This window comes from Rhinichthys klamathensis, unplaced genomic scaffold, assembly GCF_029890125.1.
Source record: "Rhinichthys klamathensis goyatoka isolate OS25496 unplaced genomic scaffold, OSU_Roscu_1.1 h1tg000068l_1, whole genome shotgun sequence".
Taxonomy (NCBI): Eukaryota; Metazoa; Chordata; class Actinopteri; order Cypriniformes; family Leuciscidae; genus Rhinichthys; species Rhinichthys klamathensis.
Window position 1 is genome coordinate 6456392 of NW_026606611.1, and position 11365 is coordinate 6467756.

The following is an 11365-nucleotide window of genomic DNA, read 5'->3' on the forward strand; positions in this document are numbered from 1 at the left end:
TTACACTTGTTACAATAAAAAGTATCCTGTAATTTGCTTTGGAAAAACGTGTCTGCTAAAGAGCCAAGTAACCAAGCATCCCCTGTAAGCAAAGCCAAAGGCCACAATTTATGTTATTGCATTGTGGCTGACTGTATGTGTGTGCGTCTGCTATTGTACATTACAACACTTTAATGGAAAAAGTGTGGCATTAAACCCCAGCAGTGGCTCTTCTATAATTAGTGGTTTGGTTGTTTGCCCAACAATTCTATCACTTATCTACCCCTCTGCATTGCTGAAATGTGAGTTATTGCACAACTATAAATCCACATTTACATTGGAGCACTAAGACCTTTTAAACCATGCAAACAATCATTTTATGACTTCTTTTGCTGTGCATTAATCAGTGTCATGAGGGGCTTCTGTTAGTCTTTATACATTTGGAAATCGGCTGGCTTCCTTCCTTTAATGAAATAAGAAAAGGATCAGGTTTCCTTGCTTCATTTGGTGTTAGTAAGTGGAAACTTTGAAAGAGTACCCTGTTTTTGTACCCAGCTCAGACCCACTGGGTGAGTTAAGTGGTTGGGTAGAGAGTACATTGCTTTGGAGTTAGTCACTGCAGGAGAGGCTGGGCTCTCTTCCAGTTGGCCTGACTGGTCTATCAAAGGAATGCGTGTGACTGGAGGCCTGGGTGGGGCTCTCGGCTCTCTGCATGTGCGCTATGTGCGGGCTTGAGAGATGGTGTGAGTGTAGTTTCTCTCTTATTGTGCGAAGGGCGTGTCCCCAGCTTTGGATTTGCAACGTTTGCTGCCTGTGTTGTGCTATAAAGTCTGCTCTTTTTAGATTTGCACAGTTGTTGCCAAACGACCTCTGCCAGATGGAAGCATTGCGGTGTCATCTGACACATCTTAGACCTGTGATTATGGTCGCGTTTTGTACTAGTACCAGTCTTTCTCATGCACGACAATAGAAACTTTGAGAAACTTTGTGAGGATATTTATTCTGTGAAATTGAGCGGTTGGAAAGCTTTTTAAAGCTAAATGGCATTCTTTTAAATTCAGTACATGTGCAAAACTTTGTTAGTAAAAATTATTAGTGAGCTTGTTTGAAACCTGTGGTTTTGTTCGGCTAGCTCCACCTTAAGCGAGGTGACAGCAAACTTGATACAACTAAGTGCAGGGTTAGTAGATGTCACCCGTTTGAGTGTACACAGCTGCTCTGCCAAATGTTGTTCTTTGCAAACAGTGTGACAGCCCCGTCCAGACTGGCCTTTATCACAGCGAGCCTATGACTATTTCAGTCACAGCTCAGAAATAACCGTCCGTTAATGAAACGACAGGGCAGTGATAGGTTCTAGCAATGGTTTCCAAATAATAAACAAAGAAGTTAGAGCTGGCAAAGAGAAAAAGCAATGCGTTTTCGTTCCTACTGATTCAACCCCTTCAGAATAGCTAGCAGCTCATTTTCATGACTTATTGTGCAAACTCCTCAAGTGATTGCTTTTGTAAATGTTTAGAGCAAAGGTTTGTCCATTCTTTTTTCAGTGGGACAGATAAATACTTTGATTATAAGTTAGGGTAAATATACTATTTTCTTGGGGCAGCTTTAAATAAACACTTTTGCTGTTAACAGTTGTTTTCTAGCAGAGTCAATAACTGTATTGGAATTGTACCGAGGAGAATTGATATCAGGGCAGGTCCACGCAAGCATGTACCTGTCTGTGCTGATTCCAGCATTTGTTTGCTGTGCTAGTGTTACAGTCTTTTCATGCTTTTCTGCTGTAGAGGAAAGTAACCACATCTGTGATCCGACTTCAGTCATAAGGCATAAAAAAAATGATATTAGTATCACTGAAACCACATTTAATTGATCTCTCTTATAGTGTTCACAGAAACTCACATGCATCAAGGGCTGAAAGACATGTTTATGTAACGAAACAAATTCCCAACATTTCTCTACCCTATACCAAAAGGCTTAAAACAGATATCTCTTTGTCCTCATCCTCCTCCATGCAGAAATTATCAAAAGGGAATGTTAAATTGGACTGGAAGCCACGGGACAGCTTCAAAGGCCATGCAGCATGAAGGACAATTCAACACTTTAAAGATTGAAATATTGTATATAAGAGCTTATGGCACTTGCATTCACCAACTCAGTAGTTAATGTCCTTGATAATGCCTCTCTGAGTTGAGGGAGTGTTTTATTTGTTGTTTTGTAAGAAGTCATTTGATTCAGCCTTGAAGCCTTGCATGAGATTAAACAATTGACACTTATCAGTTTTGGTTAACTAGAGAGTTGCATTATTTAAACAAATAGTGGAGCAAATATTGAACTACTTGACAGGAGTTGTTTCCCACATGAATTGGCCATCTAAACCTTTTCATTAATGAAATGAAAAACTACTGATCCCTCTTTTTTTTTTCATGTAAGATAAGAGTGGATAATGACGTTTGATAATTTGGTTTCTGTGAAATTAAATGAGCGAAATGACAGCGTAGTTTAGTCTCCAGTGTCTTCGGCCGTACCATGTGACTAGTGGAGCTTTTAGGCGATCAAATGAGGATTTGCACATGATGTTTGCTTTTCTGTGAGAAACTTACATGAACTTTAATTTTGCTTGTGGCAAGTGACAGTTTCATGGCATTGGCATGGCTACTATGAATGGCTTGCTACATCTCACTTGGTTTTAGTTTACAGTCCTACATCTTGAATTACTTCCTGACATCAACGTTGCAAACAAAGGCTTAGGCGACAGTGTGAGAATTTAACTTACTGATGCGTTTTTAATTTTAGACAACTGAAATTGTCATTTAATTAAACAGTAAAATCTGAGTATGACATGCAATTTTGCTCTTTCTGTAGTGTTCAGAGCACAGGGTGGATTTGCAGTCATGTGAGCATGAGTTTATTTTGAGGGAGTGATGTTGGTAATTGTATTTAACAATAGCTACTTATCAAACTTGGAATTTAAACACAAAGCTAATTGCGTGTTTCTGCCTAGGCAAAAACTATTCAGACAATTATTTAACAGAAACATCCAGAGAAAATAGTTAAGCTTGTGCAGACACATAAGCTCCTGTCTTGCAAAGGAAAACTCCCTGTGTTGTGTGCTCATATTGTAACTGTTTCAGTCACTGTCGCCCTCTTAGGGCAAAAAAAAGTATAAAACCAACTAGGGTGGGGCTGCATTTTTGAAGCAAAAGGGAAATTAAGTCTGCCTGATTCACTAGCTTAAGGTCTCGAAACCATGCAAACTAAAGTATTTATATTAAGAGCTTTTCACTTTAAAAGATAACAGGGTGGTGGTTGTTTTATTCCTTTTCCACTGAATGTACATTTTGTAATTGACCGTTTTAGATTGGTCGGACTCTTTGATGCATGGAAATATTTGGAAAATACATTGCTTTCTTTCAGAATATAACAGAAGACGGGAGAGCGTTTGAGCTTTAGCCTCGGCAATTCAGTAGGTTCCCTTATCCTCCCGGAGTTAAAGTAATTTATTTTATCAATTTGTGTGGAATGTTAATGCGAAATAGAATTATTACAGTGCACTTAAACCTGTCCAACCTGATATGATTTTATAGTAGGTGCGTTCTAAATTATTTGTTAACTAAATCAATTCAACTTTTTAGATTACCGTAAAACTTCAAATAATAGCCGAGTCCCAAATAGACGCCTGTCTCTTTTACACGCCTGGTGTGGCTGCAGGTTTGGGTAAATAAAGGCCGGTCTCAAATAGAGGCCGGGTCTGTTTTTTTTAGTTTCGGGTTGTATTTAACCTTCTAAAACCCGTCAGATCGTCCGCTTTTTGGCGGCCGAAAAAGCACATTTGTGTCCCGCCAAGCCAAAGCCTTTTTTGATCGGTGAGTGATGTAGCGCTTGACAGGGCGCATAACGAGCAGAGAGCGCGCCCCGGCCGCGCGCGCGCACTCTCACGTCTTCATACAAAACGAGCGCTGTCTTGCTCTCTCTCCCTCGCGCATATTAATCAAAATCAATTGACACGATAGTAAAAGGTCGGAAAGACAGCAGTTTCACGTGGAGCATTTGGTGATTTTTTTTAGAGATTCGAGACTCTAGGCTTACACTCAATGAACAACATCTCAACACTAAATTATAAAGGCCGGTCTCATATAGACGCCCGTCTCAAATACAAGCCGGTGCAGTTCGATGATTTGGGAAAATAAAAGCCCGGGCTATTATTTGAAGTTTTACGGTAAATTATTTTAGAATTAATATTTGCACTCATTTTATTGTTAATCAGAAATTCCACCTTGAGGGTTGCACAACCCTGCTTACTGTGACAAGTCAACATTCAGAAGTATGAAACCCCTTATGCACGTTTGTCTTTTCTCAATGTAGGCAGACAAGCCTTTAAACGTACCGTATGTAATTTTTGGCCACCAGGGGTCGCTAATCTCTTACAATAACAAAGGCGTATATCGATGACGCAAAGCATCAAGCGGAATTATGGATCTTGTCGTCAAGCTGATGGATCTTTTATGGATGAGTGAATACAGTGATGTTTTAAACATGACTGTGGTATGAAACAGGGTGTGATTGCTAACGAGAGACGTATACCAGCGCCACACGCAACGCGAGTCCCGCGTATATAAAGGAATAAGAACATTTCATTCTACCGAACTACACGCAAGTGCTGAATTAATAAGTTACTCAGGTAGGGTTGGGTACCGAAACGCGGTGCCAATAGGGAACCGGTTCTGACGTAAACGGTAGTAACCAGACCGAATAAGAACGAAAATTTCGGTGCCTGAGTCTCTGTGGCATAAGGCGCACACACGCAAAGTCTCTCGCTCTCTCTCCGCCGTGCACGCACTATACGGTTTATTGGAGCACTGTCTGTTCTGTCCCACATGCGCGCTTTTGCTCGCTCGCTCAAGCGTTCCGGGAGATTTTAACTAATTTGCGGGCATCAGGGAGCCGTTATCAATATGCGGGAGACTCCCGGAACGTCTGCTGATAGCGAGGGGATTATTGAAGATGTCGAAGACAAAACGCTCCAAGGTTTGGCTGCATTTCACGTGTAAAATTACGCGTCAGAACGATTGTCTGAACCCCATATAGAATCACGATTCACTCCAATCCATTGGCTGATGGCGCGGCCACCGCCTTGACGCTCACGTCATCGTGTTATATTAGCACGCGCATCCTCTGCTCCTCAGATTTCTCTGCCGAAAATGGAAGCTTGTCGGCAGCGCGAGGAGTTTGGCAGTGAACGCAGCGTCTCGTTCCCTATTCAGAGAACATGGGTTACACCAGTAACCAGAGACGTTCTCTTTCATAAGTTTACTCAAAGCTGCGTAGCTAAGACGCAGTGGGAACGAAATACCAAACTTGCCAAGCTAAGCGCTGCGTAACTAGTACAATGATCAGATAACTTACATGACTGGTTCAAGCAGACAAAACATGGGAACCTGTAGCTATGTCGATATTAGATAACCCAGGTAGTAATCTCTGTTAATCTCCAGTATTATTACATTGTTTGATACAATATTGTTTTATTTGAAATTATGTAATGTGAATTTTTATTTTATATTGGTTTATTTATTATTACCATATGTTACTTGTATTTATATTGTTTAAAGATATAAGTTAATATTGTGTCCAGTTTGGCCTTGTAAATAAAGGGGTATTATTTTTTGACAAAGTGTGTGCGGTTTCGTTTTCTTAAGTACGTGGAGCTCTCGGCATCTCGAAAGATTTTGATCTTTGTTCTAGTCCTCTTTTTGTCTCAAACTCTTGCCATGGTCCAAAATGTTTGAACAAAATAACAACAGCGTGAGCGTCCTGCAAAGCATAACCCAGTTGTCCACGTCTGTCGCCATGGTTACTATGGCAGTACGAGCGGAAACCGAGGGTAACGCGGATATGACGCCATTGACTGGCGGCGACTCACCCCTGCTGACACGTCCCGTTTCCTTGGTTAAAATCGCAATTTTCTCACGATTTACAAATAGTTGGAAACATTGGGGATATTGTAAGTAATCAACTAAACAAAATATTTAACATTGGCCTAGTGGTTTTTGGATATTTTACTGCAAAAATCCTACATATTGTACCTTTAAGAGGTGCAATAGGAAAGAGGGGCTCTTTCCTATTGCCACAGTTTGTCAAGACACTGGTTTTCATCAATGCTGCAAAAGATGCTTGCGTGAAAAATTTTTTTTTATTATATCTTAATGAATAGAAGAAAAAAACCTTCAATATCCATGTCCATTTGTTCAGATGTCTTTAGTCTGAATGCTCCTAGTGCAGTCAGACCATCTCAGGAGGTACTCTGAGAGTAAAGTGGGGTTGGCTTATAACGTGTATAAAACATCAGCTACTGTATAAGACCAACTAGAAGCTTCTGCTAATCAGTGAAAGCATGAGCGGTAACGCCTACTTGCCTTTCAGCAAGAACTACTTGGTGTATGTTATGTCACCTAATTAGGATTCATGGGTCAAGCTGTTTCTTTTCAAATCTACTAAGTCAATTTTTAAAACGGTTAAATGCAGGGGTTTCCCTTTTGCTTGTTTTGTTTCAATGTCTTACACACTATAGTAAGTTGCTCTTTGTTGCTAGACCTCAAAGTCCTTTAGGTCCTCATTACAACTCAACAGTTAACTATGTGTTCTATTTCATTGCTGAAGTCTTATGGTTGCACAAACACTTGCGGTATTATGAAGTATCTGCTTACATGGATCATCGCAGATCATATGATTTTGGGTGAGAGCCATACTTTAAGCAGATACCCTCCAAATAATAATTTAGTAGTGTCATGGTTTATACTCTTGTGAAAGCTAAATGTTGTCTGACAATCACATGGTCGCTTGAGAGGTGCCTGCTGGGGCACAAATAATGTATTATACACTGGTTTAGTGGCATGTTATGTGCCACTGTTACCTCTGATTGTTCCACATTTCAGACATGGATGTGCAGATGTGCCTTTTTTCCCATTCACAGAGTTTGCTCTTCCTGAGATGCATTACGAGGAACCTGTCAGAGCTGTGAGAACAATTGCTGCACAAATAGCACTGTAGATAGTTTTAAAAAAAGGTGAAGGAGGTGGAACATGTATACGGTACAAGATTGAGTGCAGGGTGTGGCATCATGTTAAAGGGATAGGTAACCAAACTGCTAACGGTAGCCATTGGCTTCCATAGTAGGCTTCCAAAAAATAAACTATGGAAGTGGATGGCTACCGACAACTATCTGGTTACCAACGTCCTTTAAAACAATTTATTTTGTGTTCAGCAGAAGAAAGAAACTCATGCAGGTTTCAACAACTTTGGGGGTGAGTAATGCCGAGTTCAGACTGCACGATTTTAGCCCCGATTTTGGCTCGCCGACAGGTTTTGAGAAATCGCCGACAAATGCCCGAAATCACAGGCAAATCGGTGCTCGTTCACGCGAGTGACAATCACGCAGTGTGAATGAGCAAAGACGCGATCTGAGAGAATCGCCGACGAGTCGCCGACGCCCGTGAGATATTTGGCATGCTAAATATCTGGACCTGTCGGCGATTCACAATCCTGCTGTGTGAATGTGTTCTGACTGAAAACTACATCGGCGATGACCGACAGCCAATGAGAGAGCAAGATACAGGGAGGAGGAGTTATAGACCAGAATATCAGAGAATATCAGAGATTTTCGCTACAAATCAGTGCACAGACAATTTGTAGGCTATCATTTTTAATAACAAATTCAGTGTTGCGCGAGAACTCCGGTCTCACGCACGCGTGATCTTCCGTTATTTCCTATCACTTCTCGCGTTTGTTTGGTTGTGAAACGTATTTTGCGGACCAGGCAGAAGTTGTCGGCGATTCTTTCTTTTGTAAAGTCATGCAGTGTGAAACCTCCTGTCGCCGATCCATCGTGCAGTGTGAACACAGCAGCAACTGAATGTTACCCCAGATAGTCATGCAGTGTGAAAACAGCTGTGACCCGATTATTTTGAAAATCGTGCAGTCTGAACTCGGCATAAGTAATAACAACATTTTCATTTTTGGGTGAACTATCCCTTTAAGAGGCAGAACATCTAACAAGCTGGGAGTGAAATAATAAGCTTTTGCAGTGCTTGCTAGGGAGTTCTTGAGTACACAGCATTGTAGGTTTTCCCCGTCTTCTTTCATAAATACTGGCTTTAGCCAACAATAATATAATAAGGATTTTTTTTCCTGGCTTTGGTTTTTACAGCTTCCATGTCTCATGTTTTACATTTCTCCTACTGTGGACTTTGTTTTACTGAAATTGCATGCATACTGTAAACAATTATATGATCAATAAGTGTGTTTTTACATTGCTTTTACTCAAAAGCTTGCAGCAAAAAGTTGAAATTGCTTAACTTATTTTGATAAACAAAATTCAGTTGAATCTTGTATAACTTAAGTCAGACTCAAGTCAGTTTGATGTAGTTTAGGTTGAAATGACTTAAACATCCAAGTTGATTGTATACTAAATTTAAGGCAGCAACTTTTTTTTTTTTTTTTTTCACAGTGCAGGGAGTTCTGATATCTATTAAGTGCAAAATATTGTGCATTATGTTGTTGCATGTGTGATGCGATTTTTTTTTTTTTAAAGAATTTGTAATTTAACAACCTGTGACAGTCACATAATAAAATCTAATATACAAGCCTTGTGATCTTTCATTTATTTGCCCAGAGTTTTTTTTTTCTCTTCAGTGTTGTTTATAATGTTGAGGCTGTCTATCCCCTTAATATTTGTCCACCTCTCTAATAGTCCTTTAGCATAAGTAGAATATTTTGTGTACAATTCAAATGGGTCGCAAATGTTTTGTGGTCTGTGCCATATCGAGGGAAGCCAGATTGACTCTCTCAAATGATCTTTTCTGTATACTGTCCTGCCCCGTCTTGCCTGGAGAACACTGGTCAACATGGACTCAAAATTAGGCCTCTTTCTCCCCATATTTAGTGGGAGGCAAGTGTTATTTATAATTTAGGGGGGAGGGAATGTTCTCATTCTAGAAAGTAAACAGAATTTCTCCGGTCCATTATGATGAATCTTTTTAGAGTCCCTATTCCCAGAAGAGAGACTGTACATTTTAAAAGGATACATCTTATAAAGGTGAATTATCAACTTTTAGAACTTATACTTTTACTTATTTAAGAATATAACATTAAACATTATCTAAGAATATACTTTTCTTACTTATAGATTAACTAATATAGACAGACTAAAACACAGAATAAAAGCAACAACTTTAACGTTTAACTATGATTTTTTTATTTTTTTTTTATTCTTGAATAACCATAAACCTTTGCAGTTCCTTGACCATTGCTGAAAGAGTAAATATATTTAAATTTATATTTTTAACTTTATCTATCATTGCTCAGTTTCATGAATTGTGGAGAGTTTCAGCCTTCAATATTTTACAGCATTGTATTCACACATTTTATTTTGAGTGTACATTCCTTCGGTAATCCACTAAGGTCAGGGTCAGGCTTTTTTCAGAAGTGGGTATACTTACTATTTTCAAGGGAGCATTCAGGTTACTTAAATAACTCTCATACATGATCCCACCAAATTCATGATCACATGATGAGACGAAGCTTCTTTCAATTTTCGTCTACAGATTTGACTTTAGTTGTGCTTGGCTTTCTCTACAACAATTCGTTTTGTTTTCCTTTTGATTTAAGCAACGTGCTTTTTGTACTTTTTCTCTTTCACCATGTGCCCAGTTTCTCATTATTTCCTCATATCAGATTCTAGAGATTTAAAAATTCTGGATCTAATTAATTATTTTGTAGTTATGTTATTTTATATTTATATTGTTACTGCTATTACATACAGTTATTCTGAGATCATACAAGAAAATAAATTCAGTGACACTGCATCAAGTATATAATTTATAATTAAAATGAATAAACTTTATTTGAAAATGTTAGTGAAATATGCAAGTAGGTGTTCTCATATCCAAAAGGTCCTGTGTAATTGTAGTGTGGATGATTGTGAGGGGGTGATATCTCTAAAACAAATAACTTATTGTTTTTGAAAGCTGGAATGCCAGGCCCACGTCAGCTAAATAACTCCATGTTAAGCAATGCTCATCAAGTAAAAACCTCCCTGCTCTGCAAACTACTGTTTGATATTCATTTTAAGGATATCAAACGGTTTTAAAAATGTTTAAGCTGTATATTAAACTGAGCCTAATACATTTAGTGACTGTAGCGTTTGGCTTATTTGCAATACATAAGAAGTTATTGCTCTTGTTGTGAAGTGTTTTATGCTGTGTGTGCAGTGCTTTGTGTCCATGCTGAAGAAATACATGGAATACAGATAGTCTGTTCAAACTAGAAAGATGTGCTAAGTTCCCAAAGAGAAATCATGCTTGTTTAATCAACTTTTTGTTGGAGATTGTATTGCCATCTAGTGGTCACAGGTTGATCCTCATTTACAGTTTTTTTTTTTTGTGTGTATTAAGGAAAGATCAAGTGCTGACACGGTCCACACTAGGGGGCAGGCGAAGAAGCAACACATTTAGAGGTATACTGAATGAATAGATGCATGTTATAGCTATGTGATGTTAATAGCTACATGTAATTTACAGCATAGCAATTGATAAAGTTTTGTATAACATTTTTAGATAATTGCTTGTGCTCATTTATAACTCAATCAAAACTACAGATTAGGCAACATATACCTAGTATATTTGGTATTGTATTATAACAGTTCTACTGTTTCAATGTACATTGTGTAATGTTTTCTCATTTTATTTATTCATTGATTATTTGTATTTTTTTTTAAAGATGGCTGACGAGCAGGAAACAAGGGAAGTGCTTTACCCACAGTGGATGGGCCCTGATAAGCATGGGCTCACCATAGAACAAAAAGGTCAAGGAGAGATTTTTGTCACAGAGGTTAAAGAAGAGTCCCCTGCTGCTCATACTGGAAATGTGTATGAAGGTATGTAGTTAAAATAACCCTGCATGTTCTGATGGATTGTGCAAACATTTTATAAATCTTATTTTCTAATGTTTCTAGAATGTTTGATACTTAGAGCAACATTTGAGCGGCATTCCCTTTGTTGGTGTTGAGCTATTGTCTGTGAGCTAATGCTCTTGTAGTTCTTCCAAATACAATTTACATATTGTTTAGTTTGAACTTTCCATGTACTGCCCTTTGTAACAGGTGACCAAATTGTGGGGGCCACCATTTACTTTGACAACATGAGCTCAGAAGAAACCGCTGAGCTACTGAAGACTCTAAACCGACATAAGGTTGGACTAAAATTACAAAACAAGACTGGAGACAAGTCACCTTGCCGCTCTCCAATGGGAACATTGTCGTGGGAAGGACGTGGAGGGTTAGGAGGCTCTAGTTCAGACATTCTCCTGGTAATGTGACCTCAGTTGTTGGTCCATG

The 11365-nt window shown here is 38.9% G+C and overlaps 1 protein-coding gene across 8 annotated transcripts in view; it reads left to right on the forward strand.

Annotated features, from left to right (window-relative positions):
- ahnak (AHNAK nucleoprotein) overlaps positions 1–11365 on the forward strand; it is a 34886-nt gene that overhangs the window by 4245 nt on the left and 19276 nt on the right. For all 8 annotated transcript variants that reach the window (XM_056250357.1, XM_056250349.1, XM_056250353.1 and 5 more), the window contains exons 2-4: positions 10425–10486; positions 10750–10906; positions 11132–11337. In XM_056250357.1, coding sequence (XP_056106332.1) covers positions 10750–10906; positions 11132–11337 — 363 coding nt within the window. In that variant the 5' untranslated portion in view covers positions 10425–10486. The remainder of the gene's footprint in view (positions 1–10424; positions 10487–10749; positions 10907–11131; positions 11338–11365) is intronic.